General features: G+C 37.1%; 1 protein-coding gene across 1 annotated transcript in view; it reads left to right on the top strand.

Moving 5' to 3' along the window:
- Positions 1–21,468, top strand: part of CSMD3 (CUB and Sushi multiple domains 3) — a 778,187-nt gene that overhangs the window by 421,833 nt on the left and 334,886 nt on the right. Inside the window, 3 exon segments of the mRNA XM_029063925.2 lie at positions 10,739–10,877; positions 13,920–14,107; positions 18,402–18,590. Of these exon segments, the coding sequence (XP_028919758.1) occupies positions 10,739–10,877; positions 13,920–14,107; positions 18,402–18,590 (516 nt within the window).

The following is a 21,468-nucleotide window of genomic DNA, read 5'->3' as shown; positions in this document are numbered from 1 at the left end:
CTCAATAAATACTATTGAATGAATGAATTTGACACATTTTTGTTCCTAAAAACTGCATCATAAATTGAAAGATAGTAAATTGGAACCAATAGAGAATTAGTTCTTAAACCAAACCTGAACAACCTATTTTCTATGGCATTTATTAAGCACTTACTATATGTCCAGCATTGTTCTAAGCACTGGGGTAGATACAAGTTTATCAGATTAGACACTTACTATCCCACATGGGACTCCCAGTGAACTTACCCTACAGTCTTTACTTATTTAATTGCAGATGAGTGTTATAGCTACATTAATTTATGCTGCCTCATAATGTTAGAGTAGCCAAGCGAAGTGAAATAAATGACACATTAAAATAGATGGCACACCATCTCTGGAACAATTCCTTACAATCTGGTAATTCCACATCCTCTCCTGTCTCCAGTCTTTTTTACATTATCCTCTTAAAAGGAAGAGCAGCGTGGCTCAGTGGAAAGAGCACGTGCTTTGGATTCAGAGGTCATGAGTTTGAATCCCAGCTCTGCCACTTGTCAGCTGGGTGACTGTGGGCAAGTCACTTCACTTCTCTGGGCCTCAGTTCCCTCATCTGTAAAATGGGGATGAAGACTGTGAGCCCCACGTGGGACAATCTGATTCCCCTGTGTCTACCCCAGCGCTTAGAACAGTGCTCTACATATAGTAAGCGCTTAACAAATACCAACATTATTATTATTATTATTAAAAACGTTTCTCTTGTCTCTCCGTTTCCCATACAGTGATTTTTGTAAACTGTTTCCCCATCGCTTACAGGACTTTTTTGTCACTTCTCCAAGCTCCTTTCCCAGCAGGAAAAAGGAAAGTTGTGTTGAGAAGTCCTGAAAACCAGAGTCTTCCATTGCCCAAGAATCCTCAGAGATTTTCCCTTCCTGTTACATGAGACTTCCCATGGAAAGCTGAAAGCTTAATCCTACATGGCTGTTGCCTTCACTGCCTTAATTTTACAGTTAAGCTCCTGAAGGCAAGAGGATCTTGGTGGTCTCAGCCAGGGCATCCCATTTTCAAGAGGACTTGTTCCTGCTAAAGCTAAGAGTTTCCCCTTCTCCTTTAAATTCCCCAGTAGCTCAGTCTGGGTACTTTTTCTGCTTTAAACACCAAACATCTTCAACTAGAATAAAGCTGACTTTAATCGTTTGGAAAGTGCTTAGTACAGTGCTCTGCACACAGTAAGCACTTGAGAAATACAGTTGAATGAACAAAGTAAATAATGTGTATTAGATGTCATAACAGCATAAGCAGGGTAAAGAAGCATATTAGGCATTTAAAAGGACCTTATATTTCTACAGTTCAGCTCTGACAGCTTGTAGAATTGCTGATCACAGTCAATATCTTGGGGCTTCTTACCAATAGCTTTAAGTTATTCAGTTAGCTTTCTCACTCCTGATTTTCCACTCTGTTCTTGTAGTGCACCCCAGCTTGCCTACTGCTATTTTTAATAGTATTTGTTAAGCACTTATTATGTGCCAGACACCGTACTAAGTGCTGGGATAGATACAGCTAATGAGGATGGACACAGTCCGTAGCCCACGCTGGGGTCTCAGCCCTAATCCCCATTTTACAGATGAGGTAACAAAAGCATAGAGAGGCCAAGTGGCTTTCCCTAAGTCACACAGCAGACGAGTGGCAGAGGTGAGATTATAATCCAAATCCTTCTGACTCCCAGGTCCATGGTCTATTGGGTTATAGTCTTATCTCTCTCATCCCTGAATGTCCTCTCATACGCCCCTTCACTCTTCCCTCTTTCTGGAACTTCCTCTCAGACTGAAACTCTTCCCCGCTTCCAAGTGCTACTGAAATCACACCACCTACAAGATGTTTTACCTATTAATGTCTGCTATCCCCAGGCTATATGTTTCCAACTTCCATCTCAGCATTGCTGCACTCCTGAGCATTTATGAACTTACAACCTTTCATCGAACATATCATTCATACCCCATTACTTAAACACTTGGAATGTATTCCCTTTTTCTCCTTCTTCCTTTTTGTTAATTATTGGTGTTGGTCTTCCCTCCTAAGATGCAAACTTCTTGAAAGAGGAACATGTCAGTTTTCTCTATTATATTCTCACAGCAGATGCTGGCTACATATGATTGAATTATTGATCAAAGTAAGGTCTATAGGTTTTCAACAGCAAGCTTCCCAAAGAGACAGAGTTGAGTCATTCAAACCAGATCAGCTATTTGTATAAGGACCCCCAGGCCACTGTGGACATCAATGACACAGGACACCACTACCATGCACTCATTCAGTGTTAAAGAGGAAGTTAGCCTGTCATAGTGGAGACTATTGCCGTCCACCTTCTAGGAATTCTTTTTAAAAGTTAAATTACACCAGAATACCAAGTATTGATCACTGTTGTTAATTCTCATTTCCTGCATCTCCCCTCAATTTTCTTTTCCTTCTGAAAATTTTAACAAAATGATGAAATACTACCTTGCCTATGTGGATTCAAGTGTCTGGATCAGATAGGAACGACAAATTATATAACTTTGTGAATATTCTTCTAGCTGCATGATGTGACTTATTTGAACATAAACTACAGCAGTGCTCTCTCAGCATGTAGGCCACCTCCCTGTGTACTTGTCAAGGTTCCATCTCAAATTTATAATATGTTACTCCAACAATTCCTTGTCCTGATTTAGAGATAACAATAGAGGGTTGGAATCTTTCTTGGAAGAGAAGTGGTATTTTCTCCTGACACATGTCTCTAGAGGGCTTCTGAGACAAAATATGTGCTTATACATCTCTAGTAGCCAAAGAGAGATGTCACAATACATAAAATAAAGCAAGGAAGCTCTTCCTGATTAAATGTGAACACCAAGGCAATGATGTAGGTTTTTTTTTTATAGCACATTTTTTTTAAAAAAGGGTAGGCATTATTTTAACAAAAGTGAATTTGCCTATCTGTGCAATAGCTGTGCAATATAGAAAGCAAGCGTTCTTGGATCTGAATATACATTCTGCAATGGCTGATATTATCTTTTAAAAAACATGCGAGGTAGATGAAAAAGAGATAGGTATGTATTTGCAAGCAAAAAAAGAAAGGGTTGAGAGGAAAATGCATTCATTATTTTAAATTACATTATCAGGAGGGTTTATAATATAGCCTGAATATTCTGAAGATGCATTTTAATACCTTACTGCATTATTAAAAATTGTTATATTTTCAGAGATTTTGCAGCAAAATACTGCTTTGCCTGCAGTCCAAAAAGTAATATCTATTAGTAGCACTTTCTCATGATATTAGCATATAGGGTAACTATTGCTTTTATTTTTAAAAAAAATAATTAAAACATTTTTAATGAAGGATTGAACCTATCATGAATGTTTATTTTAGATATTTTAATGGGAGGCAACAGAGAATGGGTTAGTGGAACAAAAAGAATATGTGATATTTAGATACCATTTCATCCTCCAAAATACCAACCCCTCAGCATCTACACAAACCTGAGGATTGGAACAGGTCCAAGGAGGCAGTTTTTAGACTATTTGGTGATCCCCACTGTTATTTTCCCTTTACCCAGGAATGTCTGGCAGACAAAATTGAAGTTAGGACTACCAAGGCCATTTTAAGGGGTCACTGAAAAGATATTTATATTGTTGACTGTCCATTCAAGATTGCATTTTACGTTCCAAATGATGTTCAAATTCATTATATTGGAATATTCCTTAAAATATAGTTTGAATATTTGAGTGTTGAGTATTTGGCATTCAAAGGTGACACAACAGACAGAAAGATCCTTTTTATGTGTATAGTTAAACATTCATGCAGTCAGTCACAAATGACCAAACAAGTTTTCCCATATTTATTGTATGGATTTGAATATTGCAATCTGGAGGACGACAATAAAAATGATTCAAGGATCAACATATCTGAAAAAAGGATAAAGAAATGGAGCTATTCAGAAGATTGATGGGACCATCTTGAAAGTCTAGATGTATGGGAAATGATGGGCTATATCTACTGAAGACAGGAGATGAGATAGTAGTCTTGAAAAGAAATAGATTTGAGTCAGTTAATAAAATTGGTTAACAGTCATGATGCAAATATATGCCTTCAAGAAAAGGTTGGAGAATCTTTTCAGTTAATATTATTGATTGAGCTCTTGGTGTGTGCAGAGCACTTTATAAGCATTTAGGAAAGTGGAGTAGAGAAGAATGGGTATACATGATTCCAGATCACAGGAGCTTGCAATCTTTTCCTGGGTCTGGAGTCATAAAGTTTACAGAGCTTTCTAAAGGGAGGCTGGAACACTGGATGATTTCCTTAGGAGCCATCTGCCCCCGATATCAAAAATTAAAAGAATTAATATATAGTAAGAGAAAATAATTGGATGTTGAACCCAACAACTAAAGCAGTGTGGCCTAGTAGATATAGCACAGGCTTGGCAGTCAGAGGACCTGGGTTCTAATCCTGGATCTGCTGTTTGATTTCTGACCTTAGGCTAGTCACTCAGCTTCTCTATGCCTAAATTACCTCATCTATAAAATGCAGATTAAGACATTGAGACAAAGACTGTGATGTTCTTGTATCTATGCCAGTGTTTAGTGCAGTGCCAGGTACATAAAAAGCACTTCTATTGTAAAAAAAAAAAATCAGGTCATGTAAAATAGTTGTGGATGTAGGTAAGAAGGATCTTGAAAGTCAAGTAAGGAGAAGAGCATGTTCTCATCGTCATAACATATAGACGATAGTTTCCATTCAGAACTATACCCAATCCATTCCATCAAGGTAGGCTACCTAGACTAGTATTTAAAAATCTCCAAATAGGTAACTTTATATTTATTTGTATATTACACGTTTACTAAGTCTATGCATGGAGTAAATGGAAATAATTAGATCAGACAGGGATGCTGATTACCATTGGTTCTCACACCTGAATGAGAGGGAGAAAGGTATCGTAATTCTCATCATATTACTGCTCCCTCTGCTCCCTCTCTGCTTCCCTTCACCTCCCCTCAGCTAACCTCCTTTCCCCTTTCCCTCTGTTCCTCCCCCTCTCCCTTCCCCTGCCCTCAGCATTGTGTTCATTTGTATATATTTTTATTACCCTATTTATTTTGTTAATGAGATGTACATCCCCTTGATTCTATTTGTCGTGATTAAGTTGTCTTTTTCCTGTCCATCTGTCTCTCCCGATTAGACCGTAAGCCCGTCAATGGGCAGTGATTGTCACTCTCTGTTCCTGAATTGTACATTCCAAGCACTTAGTACAGTCCTCTGCACATAGTATGTGCACAATAAATACTATTGAATGAATATTACACAGGAACGAAATGAGGCACAGAGTGGTTGGCAAAGGTCTGGAATCCAACCCAGCAAGTAGTGTGGCCTAGGGTCAAGGACCCAGGACTGGGGGTCTTAAGTTCTAATCTTAGCTCCATTCTTACCTGTAGTGTGATATTAGACAAGCCAATTAACTTCTTTATGTCTGTTTAATCATCTGTAAAATAGGGATTCAGTACCTGTTTTCCATTCTCCTTAGTTGAGAGTTCTATGTGTGATGGAGTCAGGCAGTCGATGTGATTAACAACTACAGTAGTTATGTAGTCTCTCAACTCCCAGTCATGTGTATGCTTTCCATTTAGGCCACACTACCTCTCTTCATGTAAGAATAAGAATAATTTGTATGTTTATGCCTGCTTTGCCTGAAATATCCATTCTATCAAAATATGAATAGGTAGATATTTGTATTTTCTTGGGCAGGAAGTGAATTATTAAGCCCTACTTAATAATTCATAATCCATCCCAGAGTACCACAATTCTCTGTAAAATGGTCTAATCTCATATTGTAAATTAAGATTCTTGGTTATTGATTATTGATCAGTTCTGGTGCTCTTGATTTCTACCTGCTATTCATAGACTATTTTTAAGTTCTCTAATGAATAACTCATCAATAATGGTATTTATTGAGCATTTACTGTGTGCAGAGCACTATACTAAGCACTTAGGAGGGTACAATATAATAGAGTTGGTAGAAACATTACCTGCTACCTAGGTTTTCTAGGGTTAATAATGCCAATTCCTAGAGCCTTTACCTAAGGGGACTATTTTCCAAACATTGAATCCTATGGATGCCTTTATTAATCCCATGTCCTTATGTCCAGTTAGAGAGAATCAAAGTTGTATTCAGTCCTGACACATGCTGAGTACTCAAAGAGGAGCATTTTGCTATAATGTTACCTGAATGCAGAAAGTTCTGTCCATCTTATAACTGGTTTTTGGTTTTCTACCCACAATGAGCCTGGACGATTCTTTTAAGCAGGGACACGGAATGCCAGTGTACCCTTTTAGTGACATGAGAATTTGCCATGGAAGATCATCCAAATCCTTTCTTTCCTTGCATTACTCATGAGTTGTGCTTATTAAGATTCACTTTCTAAAACACTTTTCAAGCTGTGAAATGAACTTATTTCAAATAGTATTTTTTAACGCTTGTTAAAATTTCCAGAAAAAAATGTACCTTGTTTTCATAAGGATCGCTGTAGTTTGTTCCATCTCTAGTACAAGGCAGGTTTGGTAAGCTCAATGACAATATTAAGTCTTTATGGTAAGAATCCTACACAACTGATGTTTTTGTGATTTGGCAAAGCTGAACCAGTTGTGACTGGAAGAACAGCAGGGGAAAAGAGAGAGTCATTAAACCTCTCCCATCTGTCCCTGCCTCCATTCCCATTCCTGAGTTTGCTGGAGTCCAGATGGTTCCACCCACCTCCCACCTCTAGTTATCCACCTCCCACCTGCATGTTGAGCTGGTGGTGAACCTATCCTTGTTCCATGCAGAAGGGAGATGAAAACCCTCTATTGAACCACACCCCACCTCCACATCCTTCTGCCAGTTCATCAATTCTAACCTGCACTTGGAGAGGATTAGAAGGAGACAGAGGTGGTAGGGGGTGGAGAATTGAGGGATGGGAGAAGCTTTGGCTCTAAACCCTGCAATTAATTTGCTAAATAACAGCCCCAAGGTTTATGGGCAAAATGAGAGGACAACGAACTCCACTCCTCAGGCATCTCCAGTGATTTCCCATCCACTGCCTTATCAAACCGAAACTCCTTACCATTGGCTTTAACCACTCAATCACCAACCTACTTTCTTAACCATGAGCTCTTCTATTTCAATGCCAGGCCCTTACCATCTAGCCTGGAATTTCCTTGCCCTATCTATAAGTATAGACCATTACTCTCCTCACTTTCAAATCCCTCCTAAAAGCACATTTCCTCCAAGAGGTCTTGCCCAATTTCACCATCATCTTTCCTACTCCCTCTCCCTTCTGTGTTGCCTTTGCACTACTGGGATCTGCACCTTTTAAGGACTTGATATTCACCCTAACCATAGGACCCACAGCACTTATGTGGATAATTGTAATTTATTTTAATGCCTGTTTCCCCTTTTACCCTGTAAACTCCTTGGGTAGGAAATTCATTCAGTCGTATTTTTTGAGCACTTATTGTGTGCAGAGCACTGCACTAAGCACTTGGGGAAGTACAATACAGCAATAAAGGGAGACAAACCCTGCCCCCAACAAGCTCACAGTCTGGAGAGGTTAGTATTCTGCGCAGAGCAAGTGCTCCATCAATTGATTGATTGATCCAGTCATTCATTCAGGTTGGGAAAAAGTTCTAAAGATACTATCGTATTGTGTTACCTATAAGCCATTTAATGGAATGGGAGCAGTGGTCCAGGGGCAGGGGAAGAATAGTGATTACTCTAGATTTAGTTTCAGACCTCTGAATCCCAAAAGTTGAATGAAAGGATGAACAAATGGGAATCAGGGCGTTAGCTAGAAGGACATAGACAGTACCTCGTCGGTCTTCTGGGAGGAAATGCCTAGCAATGGATTGAAGTTGTGGGGTTCATGAAATGGTACATTCCACAACTCCCTACCCTCCCTAACCCAATCCAGGCTGGAATTAAAAGGCTGTGAACTACAACCCCATCCCACACCAATCAACATAGATTGGTTTGTATTCCCACACTTCTGCCTCGATTTATCCCTTCTTGAAAGTTATCCACCCCTTTAAACCTGCCTTTTTCATCCCTCCTTTCCCTACAACAGGTTACCTCTAACCCAGTTTTTCAAATATTGGCAATGGGTGCTGAGTACACATGTACTGATACAGAAAAAGGAAATTGACCCTTCCAAACTGGAACATATAGAAGGATAGTCAATTATTCGATCCCCAAATGTTCTTTCCCTGCTGTTACAATCTCTCCATCCATCCCACATGGTATAGTTAAAATAGGGGTCTGTCAGCCAGTCAGTCAATTGTATTTATTAAGCATTTACTGTGTGCAGAGGACTGTACTAAATCCTTGGGTCAGTATAATATAACAGTCTATAGACTGTGAGCCCATCATTAGGCAGGGATTGTTTCTCTCTGTTGCCGAACTGTACATTCCAAGAGCTTAGTACAGTGCTCTGCACATAGTAAGCACTCAATAAATACTATTGAATGAATGAATAACAGACACATTCCCTGCCCACAATGAGCTTACAGTCTTAAAAGAGGTACACAATACAGGTGTGGAGAAGCAGCGTGGCTCAATGGAAAGAGCATGGGCTTTGGAGTCAGGGCTCATGAGTTCGAATCCCAGCTCTGCCACTTGTCGGCTGTGTGACTGTGGGCAAGTCACTTAACTTCTCTGTGCCTCAGTTCCCTCATCTGTAAAATGGGGATTAAGACTGTGAGCCCCACGTGGGACAACCTGATTCCCCTATGTCTACCCCAGCGCTTAGAACAGTGCTTGGCACATAGTAAGCACTTAACAAATACCAACATTATTATTATTAGGTTCACTAAGGATTTTGGCCATCCCTGAGCTCCTGTTTCTGCCAATGCTCTCATATTCCCTTATTATTATTATTTTCTTATTTTACACAACATGCATGAATTCCACAGGTGCATAATTCCTATAGTGCTTGAGAATAGAATGCATGTACTGAGTTCAATCCCAGAGAAACTATTTTTGAGTGACTGTAAAGTTTAATGGATTAAGTTCTTTTTTTGTTGTTTTGTTTTGGGAGACTTACCTTATGTTCTGCCACAGAGTTGGGATGTGACCTTGGAAAAAATGCTTTCAGATGCAAACATGGTATTCTACGTGACTTGAAAAGAGCTAAAATAGTTGAACAATCTTTATACTATATTGTTCTTATATTGTAAAATAAAATTGCATGCCAATCTGTTATGATTAGGATTATTATCACTACTAATTATTAGATTAGTATATGTTTAAGTGCTTATTATGTGCCAAATATTATGCTACAAGCACTGAGGTAGATAGTAGTCAATCAGATCAGATGTGCTTCTTATCCCATATGTGGTTCACAGTCTAGCAGGGATAAAAAAACAGGTATTTAGTCTTTGTTATAGAGAGGAGGAAACTGAGGTATAGAAAAGTGACTTGCCCAAGGTCAAACAGCAGGAAAGTGGCAGAGGCAGAATTGAAACCCAGGTCTTCTGACTCCTAGGCTCATGGACTTTCCACTAGGCCATGCTACTGTTAACAATTTGTCTTCTTCATCTTTTTGTAGCCTAAGCATAGGGTAAGATTGTCTTACAATTTTTTTGTGTTTGTTAAATAAAAACTTCTTTAGGTTATTAATCATACTTGATATCATTATTTTAGATGTGTTCATATATTTGTATCATAAGAACAAGTTTACAGTGTCTCGTTCTGATCTCACCACTGATCTCTTCATCCTTCGTATCCATCAGACCATAGCTCTCCCCATCTTCAAAACCCTTCCACGATGACATCTCTTCCGGGAGACATTCCTCGAAAAATCTGAAATGTCCCACTTTACATCCCACAACTGCCATTTCATCCCATTGGTGCCACTTCCCTTATCTGTAAGTTGTACTTTCCAAGTGCTTAGTATAGTGCTTGGCAAAACAGTAAGCACTCAATAAATACTGTTATTTGATTGATTCTTCCAAGTGCTTTGCACACTGCCGTCTACAGAGAGTACTACTCAATAAATGCTATTGATTGCCTTCTTGCACTCCTGTTTTCATCAGCAGCAGAGCCTAAAAATATATCATTTATTCTCTGTAACAAATTAAGGAGCTGAGAAAGCTATATTGATTCTCTCATTCACCAATAATACATCTGGAATTAAGAATTTGCCTCATGCTATCTTTCCTAGGACCCTGAAAGTCATTTCCAAAGATTAGGGAATAGCTCTAACTAGGGAGAACCTGGTTAAATATTGTGCCTATCCATACATATCCCATGTGATTTACAACTATATAGAATATCTTTAATTTAGAAGTAATATAAGTAATGTTTAAAGTTGGTATTCATAGATGCAGTTATATAAAGGAGTTTGTCATGTCAAGGGAAGGAAAAGACTTCTTCCAGGGCATCCTGGATCCATCGCTTGTTGCTGTGTGACCTTGGGCAAGTCACTTTACTTCTCTGTGCCTGTCACCTCATCTGTAAAATGGGTTTCAAGTCCCATGTGGGACAATGACTATCTCCAACCTAATTAGCTTATATCCACCACAGTGCGTAGTACAGTGCCTGGCATATAGAAAGTGCTTAATAAATACCATCATTATTATTATATCCATTTGCTTATTCATAGACCAATGATAAAATCAAATATTTTCTAAGATGATATATATAATGTATATTCCTGGGTTAGCAGATCTTATTCTCATTTGTTTTCTCTCTACACACATTTGTTTTAGCTCCGTGTGGTGGGCATTTTTCATCACCCAGTGGAGTAATCCTTTCCCCAGGATGGCCCGGCTACTATAAAGATTCCTTGAACTGTGAGTGGGTGATTGAAGCTGAACCTGGACACTCTATCAAAATAACATTTGAAAGGTATTGAAAAAATTTTTCTTCTTTGATATATCTTTTACGTTTATTGCTTTTACCTGTAATAAAACTCATGCTATATTTTGACTGGACTAACCAAATATAAGTGCCTTATATAGATTTTCTGCCTATGTTTTAATCTCCCAGTCTGTCTAAGGGAACCTCATCTGATTAACTTTGCCATAGTCTCATTGAGAAACACATGCACAATCATTTTAATTTTTATATATATACCCTGACTGAGTGATATATGTTCTTTTAACATTGTTCGTACTTTATCTTTTCTTCAAAAAAAAAAGTGTTATTCAGTTATTGTAATATTCAAAGTCAATTTAAAAACTTTTGGTGATGAACAAGGCAGTAAATATTATCTTCATGCTATTTTTTGCAAGCATTTTAAAGTAGCTTGAAAACTACTTTCTCTTCTACTTGCCTGATTTTTATTTTCACACAACATGAAAGCAGCATGGCCTAGTGTAAAGATCATGGATCTGGGAGCCAAAAGACCTGAATTTCAGCTCTGCTCTACTCCAGCACTTTTCTGCTGTTTGAACTTGTTTAGGCTATTTCACTTCTCTGTTCCTTATTTCCCTTTTTTGTAAAATGAGAATTAAGGCTGTGAACCCTTTGTGGGACAGGGACTGTGTCTCCCCGGTGATATTGCCTGGCACATAGTAAGTATTTAACAAATACCATGAAAACCAACAAAAATAAAAATATTCAAGTAATTCTCCCCTTTGAGATGGGAAGAATGCTACAATATTTCCTCCTGGCTTCAGAGGGTTGAATAGTTTCCTTTCACCCTTTTGTATAACCTCAGATAAGTTTATTATGCAGGGACAAAAGAAGTTAGTAACAACTCTCCCAAAACTACCAGGTGAGAGAGCTTTACTATACACTCCTTTGATTTCCCTCTCACCGACCAACCTTTAGGAGCCCAATTTTTTTATTCATTTTGAAAGACCGTGATGCTGTCAAGTTTCAGTATACTATAAATAAAATTTGAGATGGTCAAATTGATTGTGGAAGGGCAGTTATTAGCGATGCCATGAGGAACCCAATCATTAGTCACAATTGTTAATAAACATATTAAGGAAGGAACAATATCTATGTAATTCTGCTAAACTGACTTTGGCTGTTCTGACAAGGGACATTCAATAAATGTTGTTGACTGTCTTTCCTACGTTTACCAATTCTTGGCCTTGTCTGCTGCAGTTACCACAAAATATAGTTCCAGTGATTTCTTATTTTTATAATGAAAGTTTCTTTCCCAAATTCTCTGTCCTCAGTTAAAGGCCATGTCTGTGTTCATATTCAGGTTTAAATACTTTAAGGACCAATGCTTCTTTTTCTTTCAGTGTATTTTGAGTGTGACGTGTCAGCTGGTTTGCTGTAGCTGAGTATACCAGAGAGTAATTTACATAATAATTCCTTGAACAAGCAGATTGTTGTGCAAAGTATCTGGAATGATAAAAATCCATAATTCATGGCTATAGACAATGTATTCATTTGAACAATTTAGTGTCTTCCTCCAGAATCCCTCAGGTTTTGTGGTACTATGCCAGCTGGCAGTTTTTGTTTTTTTTTTTAAGGAAAAGACAAGTTCTAGTTGCAAAGGCAGTTGTAATCCTTGCTTATGAAATGAATTGCATTCTTTGAATCTGCATTTTGACATGTTAAAACTTTAGAACAGAAAATAATGAATATTTCAGCACTCATCATAAATTGTTATGAATTATAAGCTTAATTATGACCATTCATATAAAATAACATTCTTAATCCTATCATAGGTGTTTATAACAAGTCCTTCATGTCCTTATAATTCTCCATTTATTTGAAACACCATTGAATAAGTCAAGAAAAACTACAAGTTTAGTTAGATCTCGCCTTATTGTTGGGAAAATAAAGGTAGAGACTATAAGTAGAATAGAGAATACATCTTGACTTACCACCTTAATATGAAGAAATATTTGTGGTACTATCTGAATGCCCTCAGAATTTATAAAACAGCAGGGCTAATTTCAGTATATTTTTCACTGGGAAAAAAAAACTGAGAAGTCAGAGTAGTATTAGTAATAGCCACTAACAATATTGTATTGAAATATAATGATCTGTTTCAGAATTTAATTAATTTCCATATTCTCAAAATAAAACATGTTGAGAAATGAAATTTGGGATTTTGGAAATTGAGTTTTTTAATTCTAAGTACAGTCTAAGATTCTTCACTTCATCCAAAATCTATAAATCTTAGAAAACCATGAAATTATGAGTTGCTAATTCAGCAAATAAAACTTACAAGTTTAATGGTAGAAAGTAATTCTTGTTACCCTGTGTTTTTATTATAAAATAATTTGAAACAAAAATAAAATAGTGTGTCATCGATGTTGAGCAGATGTCAAAGAACTAAATAAGAGGTTAATCTCAAATAGCCTAAACAGTTGCAAAAACATAATATACACAATGTTTGTACACATTTGCCTGTCCTTTGGGTTTGAAAATAATGCTACTTATGCTCTGCAAGTGTGGCTGACAAGACCAATGTCTAGTAATCAGTCCATTCCACAGTAAAACAAAGCTTCCTTAGTTGTGATTGTTAAAAATCACTTTGGAAATATATTAATATTCAGTAATTATGCATTTAGTTGCCTTACAGCAAAATTCATTCATCTCCTTTTTAGAAAAGAAGTGTAAACTACATAGTAGGTGAATGAAAAATCCTTAGTAAAATATTCATTGAATGTGCTTTGCATTTATTCGATGGCAGTGCTGCATATTAATTAAATTGAAAGTACCTCGTCCTTGAAAATCACCTACCACTTTTTCTTATTATTTACATAGGGCAAGGTATCACTGGATAATAAAGTTGCTGTCATTTAATTAATTTATTAGTTAGACTTCAAATACATGTGAGTGTATTATTTTTAACATATAAAGCAAATAAGACATGATTCACATACAGTTTGAGTGTGGTAAAAATGCTATTACAATGATAATTTATTATCTCTGTTTATTATGTGCTTATTCATATGTGTTTTTCTTATTGTGTAGATTCCAGACAGAACTTAATTATGACGTTTTAGAAGTTCATGATGGACCAAATCTTTTGTCACCCCTTCTTGGATCTTACAATGGAACACAAGTCCCCCAGTTTTTATTTAGTAGTAGCAATTTCATATATCTCCTCTTTACAACAGATAACAGCCGTTCTAATAATGGATTCAAAATTCATTATGAAAGTAAGTATTATCAAACATCACTTTTTTTCCTGATTTCTGAGAAAGAATGCTAATTTTTAAAATGCACTTCCTATTTCATAATATATACACTTACCATTTATTTCATTTTATAATTAATTTTAGGAGAATGTATATAGTATGTCATTGTTACCTAAGACAGTGATAGCTAGAAAATAGTTTGAAGCTGTATAATGTATCACTAAGCTTCACAGAAAAGAAAGATTGTAAACAGTGCCAACTATATATGAATATATAAATGATCTTATACATTTGATCAAAATAAAAAGTACTTAAATATGCATTGTATCTACCAAATGATTTGATTTCAACTCTCTCCCAAATCAAAACTCTTCACATAGTAAGCACTCAATCAGTACCATTGATTGATTGATTGATTGACTGTGTCTATACTCTCCTGCTCATTCTCACTGTAGGTAGTCAATCTGAATTTTTCTCCATTAAATTAGAAGCTTCTTGGGGAAGAGGGAATGTTTATTACTTTATTTTATGCTCCCAAGGCTAATATATTGTATCACATTCAGTAAATGCCCCACAAATGCTTCAGCTGCTTTTGCTACTAATGTGTATGATATGACGTAGATGAGTCTTGAGTAAACAGAGGCCTGATAAAGCCATTTAAACTTGTCTCCAGACTACCATCAGTTTTCTGGGGTTCCATCTGGTAAGACTACTATTTCAGAAGAGGCGCTATTAGCCTTCCATGACTGGAAATAGTCTACCCCAAACAAGATTAGTTTTCAGTCTTGAAGAAAAGCTGATAATGTCTAAACTCTTGAAGGCAGTCTCTCTGTCTTAATGTTACTGTACTTTACCAAGTATGGATTACAGAGGTTTGTATCCATTAAGTACTCAGATACTTCTGATGAATGGCATACTGTTCTCTCTCTCTCTCTCTCTCTCTCTCTCTCTCTCTCTCTAAGTATTCACTTGTCATTTGTATTTGAAAAAGAAACCACTGATGGTAAAGTTTGCCTTTGAGCACATATGAGGTTTTAGGCCAATGCTATTTAGGCCAAGACAAATTAGTTTCACAAAAAGTGTGTAATTTGTTGCATTGTTGTACTTAATGCTTGTAGTGTCAGGGCTTGTTTTATCTGGGCAGGGATTGTCTCTCTTTATTGCTGAATTGTAGTTTTGAAGTGCTTGTACTGTGCTCTGTACACAGTAAGTGCTCAATAAATACGATTGAATGAATGAATGAATCTGTATCCTTTCTATATCTTTTTCTGTCTGAAGCTTTTGCTTAGAGTCACTCTCTTCTGGATGAGTGATCTCATATAAATACACTATTAGTTCTCCCATAATATGAGGATTATGTTATTGAAAATTCCAGGTTATGGAAAACTTTCCTCATCCCTAGCACTATGCACACGTGTCTCTTTCTTTTGAAACCAATCTATTCCAACACACATGACCACATTCTGCTGCTGTACTCAATCCAAAATTAATATACACTATCCATCAATCAGTGGTATTTACTAAGTGCTTACTCTTGTGCAGAACAATCAATCAATGGCATTTACTAAGTATTTGGTACACCACTACCTTCACATGGTCTCTAAAATATGCCTTATCCTCTCCATCCATACTGATATAATGCTTTCCCAACCACTCAACATATGCCACTTTAATTACTGCATCAGCCACCTCACTGATCTCCCGCCTCCTGTTTCTCCCCATTTCAGTCCTTACTTCATTCTGCTACCAGGATCATTATTCTAAAAATTCATTCAATCAATAAATCATATTATTCACTATGTGCTTGCAATAGTAGATTAAAGCAGAGTTGGTAGCCACATTCCCTGTCTACAGGGAGCTTACAATTTAGCAGGGGAGAGAAACATTAAAATAGATTACTGATGTATACATAAGTACTGTGGGGCTGTAGGTGTAGTGAATATAAGTACATAAAGGATATTGATCTAAGTGCATCATGAAGCAGAAAGAAGACAAAGTAGTGGAAAATAAGGCCTTAGTTGGAGAAGATCTCCTGGAGGAGATGTGATTTTAGTAAGATTCTGAAGGTAGGAAGAGTAGTAGTCTGTTTTATGTGAAAGGGTAGAAGGTTCTAGGCCCAAAGTACTCCTTTATGGGTAAGGGATCTGCAGTGAGATAGAAGAAATCAAGATACAGTGAGTAGGTTGGTTTGAGGGGAGTGAAGTGTGTGGGCTGGATTGTAGTTTTTGTCTTATGCTGTTGAGTCATCTCCGACCCATGGCAACGGCATGGACACATCTCTACCAGAACGCCCCACCTCCATCTGCAATCATTCTGTTAGTATATCCAGAGAGTTTTAAGAAATCATTAAAGTAGAATAGGAATGGGAGAGTTGATTGAGTGCTTAAAGCTGATACTAAGGAGTTCTGTTGAATACAGAGGTGGATGGGCATCCACTTGAGGTTAATAAGTGAAAAGACAAGGATTTGTAGGCAAGGAATGTGTCTACCAACTCTCTTTTGTTTTACAAATGCTTAGTACAGTGCTGTGCACATAGTAAGCACTAAATAAATATGATTTGTTGATTGAATGGATTCTTACAAAAATGATCCTAGCAGCCAAATAAAGTAAAGGGGAATAACAGGAGGCAGGGAGATCAATAAGGAGGCTGAGGCAGTAGTTTAGTTGGCATAAGTTGAGTGCTTGGATCAGCATTATATTAGAATGGAGGAGAGGATAAGGGAGATTTTTAAGATGAGGGTCGAAGGTCATAGAAGTGGTAGATTGAATATGTAGATTGAATAAGATAAATGAGTCAAGGATAACACCAAGTTTACAGGTTTAAGAGACAGGATAGTGGTGTCTCTAGCAATGAGAAAAGGGAAAGGACAGGGTTTGGTTGGGAGCACCGTATTAAAAGCTTGGGAAACTATAATAAAGTATAGGTGGGGAGACAGACATTAAAATAAATTATGGAGATGTACATAAGTGAGACTGAGGGTGAGCTGATATCAAGTGCTTTAAAGGGTACTGATCCAAGTGTATAGACAATACAGAAGGAAGAGGAAGTAGGAAAATGAGGGCTTAGTCTGGGAAGACTTCTTGAAGGTGATGTGACATTAGTAAGGTTTTGAGGGTGCATAGTGTGATATTCTGTCATATATCAGGGAAGGGAGTTCCAATCTAGGGAGAGGGCCATGGATAAAGGTTCCACAGTGAAATAGATGAGATAATAGTACAGAAATTTATGATCAAACTATAAAAACTACACATAAACACACACAAATAACACACATAGCTGCTTTGTGATAAGACTTTCTCAATTGACAATTTACCTTGCTCTCTCTTGGTGCATAATCTTCCCAAATTGTCCTCTGTTTCTAAACCCCCTTCTTATGTAGCACCACAGGCTACTTGCCATTTGACTGATGGGTCCTGAATACCTCTTAATAAAAATAATTTTGGTGCATGTTAAGTGTTTACTGCATGCCAAACACTGTTCTAAGCACTGGGGTAGATGCATGTTAATCAGATTAGACACAGTCCCTGTCCCACATGGGATTTACACGCTTAATCTCCATTTAACTGAAGTCCAGAGAAGTGAGGTAACTTGCCCAGGGTCACACAGCAGACATGTAGTGGAACCAACATTACTGTGATGCCAAGCCACTACTGGCATCATCCTTTTTCCTGTCACTGATCAAGGTATGGTGTCACAAAGCAATTGACCAGTGGCTACTTAAAAGGGAAAAGACTTGGGAAAGAGATGTGAGGCTAAAATAGGATAGATTTGCACAAGGTTCAAAGGCTATATTCATATTAGCACATTATTATCTGGCTTTACCAGTGCTTGGCACACAGGAAACATTTAACAAATACCATTAGATCACAAACATATTCCAACTACCTCAATTACTAGTGTTTATTGGGTGCCTGTTTGCAGACCACTGTATCCCACAGAAGTTTTTGCACTGGAATTAGTAAACATGATCCTTGTCCTCAGGGAGCTTACAATTCAGCTGAGGAGTCAGACAAGAAAGTAAATTAAATATGAGAAAAACAGTATAAATATGTGTACTTTAGTGCTAAGGTGAGTTGTGAATTTGAGGGTTCAGTCAGCATGGAAGTGTTTCAGCATCCATTTTGGGAATATAAAATGGAGAGAGATATTTCTTGTGCACAACAAGCTTAGAATCTAGAGGGAAAGTCCCATTAAGACTGCCACCTACATATAAGAATTTGCAAAAGACATTTGATCTGCTCTGTCAATGTTATCCATAAAAACTGCATAAATAAATCTGTTTTATCCTTTCATCATATTTTATTTATTTTATAGGTGTTACAGTAAATACATATTCATGTTTGGATCCTGGCATACCAGTGCATGGACAGCGTTATGGGCATGATTTTTCTATTGGCTCTGCCGTGTCATTCAGCTGTGATCCAGGATATAGGCTAAGCCATGAAGAACCACTCTTATGTGAAAAAAATCACTGGTGGAGTCATTCACTTCCAACATGTGATGGTAAAAGTGGATGAAGTGTCTATGTGTTTGATGTAATTTTAAAAAGAACATGTTTTAATAGGTACATTTGGGGTACCTATTCAGGAAGGAAAAAATTGCAAATAGCAGAGTAATCATCACCAAGGCAAAAAAATTAAACTAAATAAGCATTTTTAAGTGCAGGTGTGTGCACAGTGATGTTCAGTGAAAGTAGGGCTGTAACTGTGCTTGTAACTAGGAGATTTCATGTTGTTTATGTATCTGAGTTGTTGCTATCTACAGTAGACCATTGCAATGAATTTAGCAGGCCAATAAACTGACTGATTTTAGTGGCATTGCCTTTCAGCGTGTGGAGTTGTCAAGGATCAGTGACAAGTAATCAGTTTTATAGAGGACTAAAGACCTATCTATAGGATGAGGCCAGGATGTTATAGCATGAATATTCTTCCTCTGTCCTTTCTGAACTTTCAGGTATAGGTAGCACTGATACCCAAGAGTTCCTAAACAAAAGCAATATGGAAAAGCTGCTTCAATAGGACCTGCATAACTTTTCATTGGGTCTCACCTCATCTAGTTGCTTTCATTTTCCATTATGTCTCATACACTTACTAACACTGTACAGCACTCATTTAGTTTTTTTAATGGTATTTGTTAAATACTTATTATGTGCCAGGCACTGAAATAAAAACTGGGGTAGGTACAAGGTAATGAGGTGGACATAATCTCTGTCCTTTGTGGGACTCATAGTCTTACAGATTACATATGATATAACTGAGGCAAAGATAAATGAATTGCCCAAATGTCACACAGCATGTAATGCCAGAGTCAGGATTAGAATCCAGATCCTTCTGACTTCCAGACTAATGCTCTATCCACTAGACCACACGGCTACTCTTTTTTCACACCCACAATTTTCACTTCACCACTGAGCCTTTTCTCAAGATGCCCCTCCATCTACCTATTATTCTGCTTTTTTTCTTATTCCTGATCTTTTTCTCCAATGTGCATTCCTCCTTTAAAACTGAAAGAAACATTTCCTAATTAGCCTCACCCATACTTCCCTATGCTAATACAATTTTACTGCCTTTTAAAGTGTTCACACTCATTCCTCCCCTTCTCTTTACATTTGTAATATTGTGTGTGTCTGTGTGTTGGACTTCATGAGCCACGATGTTGATTGGTTGTTAGAAAATCCTGCAAATGTATCAGGAGTTCTTGGGCAATCAGTATGCAGCCTGTTCCTTTCTCTTAGGGAAGAGCAGAATTGCTGAAGAGAGGGAAGTTTGCAAGGAGCTTTGGAGAGGTCTATTTGGGATTCAACATGATTAGGCCAGAGTTCCTGGCTTAGTATGGGATGGGAAGACAAGCACTGAATGTCTAAATGTCTCAGTCTAATTGTCCTATTATGTTTTAAGATTACCTCACACTTAATATATAGTGCTACTAAATCTTGTAATCTTGGTCCTTGGATAACTTATATAACTTTCTCTGATATATTTGTTCACCTTTATGGAAAGTATCAGATAATTTGCCATGTAACTCTTTCACGGCCTAGATTCCTAACAGGTTATTCAGACATCACTGCAATGCAAATGTTATTTTTTACTTTTCCCAGCTCCAAAATCACCTACCTCTAAGCCCATTCTTAAGGAATTTCAAGTTCCTGTATTTCTTTCCTCTGGTTTAAGGAATTTTCTTATGCTATTCAAATATTTCTAGGCATGTAGCTTGGTGGTAAAATTTTTGGAATTAATTAGTATTATCACAGAAGAGAAGACAAGTTTTGACAATGATTGTTAAATGATCGTTTAACCTTTCCTTCTTTGGACCAAATAATCATAATTGGTTTTATTTTCTCCCCAAGGATCTAATTTTCATCCTTCAATCATCCTTTCTCTCTTCATTAGATACTTTCCAGCTTCTCCTCATCCTTTGTAAAGTACTCTAGCCCCAAAAGGAAAAGTACATATTAGTACTTCCATGATTCTTTTCATGCTTCTTTGTTTTCTGTTCCTAAATGCTCAATCTTGCTCTGTACCTATTGAATTTCATTCTGTATCTGAAGAACCACTTTTTCAATTTGCACAAAGCACTTTGTGCAAATTTAATTTCAATTCCTGTCTTCCAAAATGTTTTCAACTTTACCCTGTAAAGCATGTGCTAATTGTAAAAGTATGTTTCAGGTCACTTGAGTCATCTAAGACATACTGACTAGAACTAGTAACAGGATATATCTGCTAAGGTACAATTAGATTATAAACTTTTGGAGGACAGCGTTATCTGCTGTACACAGTAGCAGACAATGAATGTTTTTATAATGATAATGAACACTCTGTCTTCTCAATTGTGACACTGATTCATAACCTTTATGCGATTGCCAATGAATAAAGCATGAGGAAGGAACACATAAATCCTAAGTGAAGTTCATCTAGATCTTTATATTTATTGTTTTTCCTTTCTTTTGTGAGCTGATTTAGAATAAATACTGCTATTAAACACGTGTGCACAGCGCTGTAGTAAGCTCTGGGAAATAATATACAGATGTAATATATTTCATTGGAGATTATATTGATCTGGCACCATTTGCTCTTCATATCAGATTGTTTGCTTTCTAATATCTTAAACTTGTTTGTGTGGTGGAAATCAATTGTTACTTTGTCCTAATACCTTCCTAGACATTGAGAATAGGATGGCAGGTTGTAATTACTAAAGTCCTCCCTTTCACCTTTGTTTTTGTAAATGGGAAAAATGTTTTTTTTCCTTTCCTAATCATCAAATATTTTTCATGTCCTCTACGTGTTGCCCCAAAATGAAACTGTCAAGGGGAGAAAAGTGTAAAGCAATGCAGAAGCAGTTTAATACCAAATTGTAATGGAAAGTCATGGAGGCACTTAAAAAA

Source organism: Ornithorhynchus anatinus, chromosome 4, assembly GCF_004115215.2.
Source record: "Ornithorhynchus anatinus isolate Pmale09 chromosome 4, mOrnAna1.pri.v4, whole genome shotgun sequence".
NCBI classification, from domain to species: domain Eukaryota; kingdom Metazoa; phylum Chordata; class Mammalia; order Monotremata; family Ornithorhynchidae; genus Ornithorhynchus; species Ornithorhynchus anatinus.
This window is presented reverse-complemented; position numbering and strand designations above follow the sequence as displayed.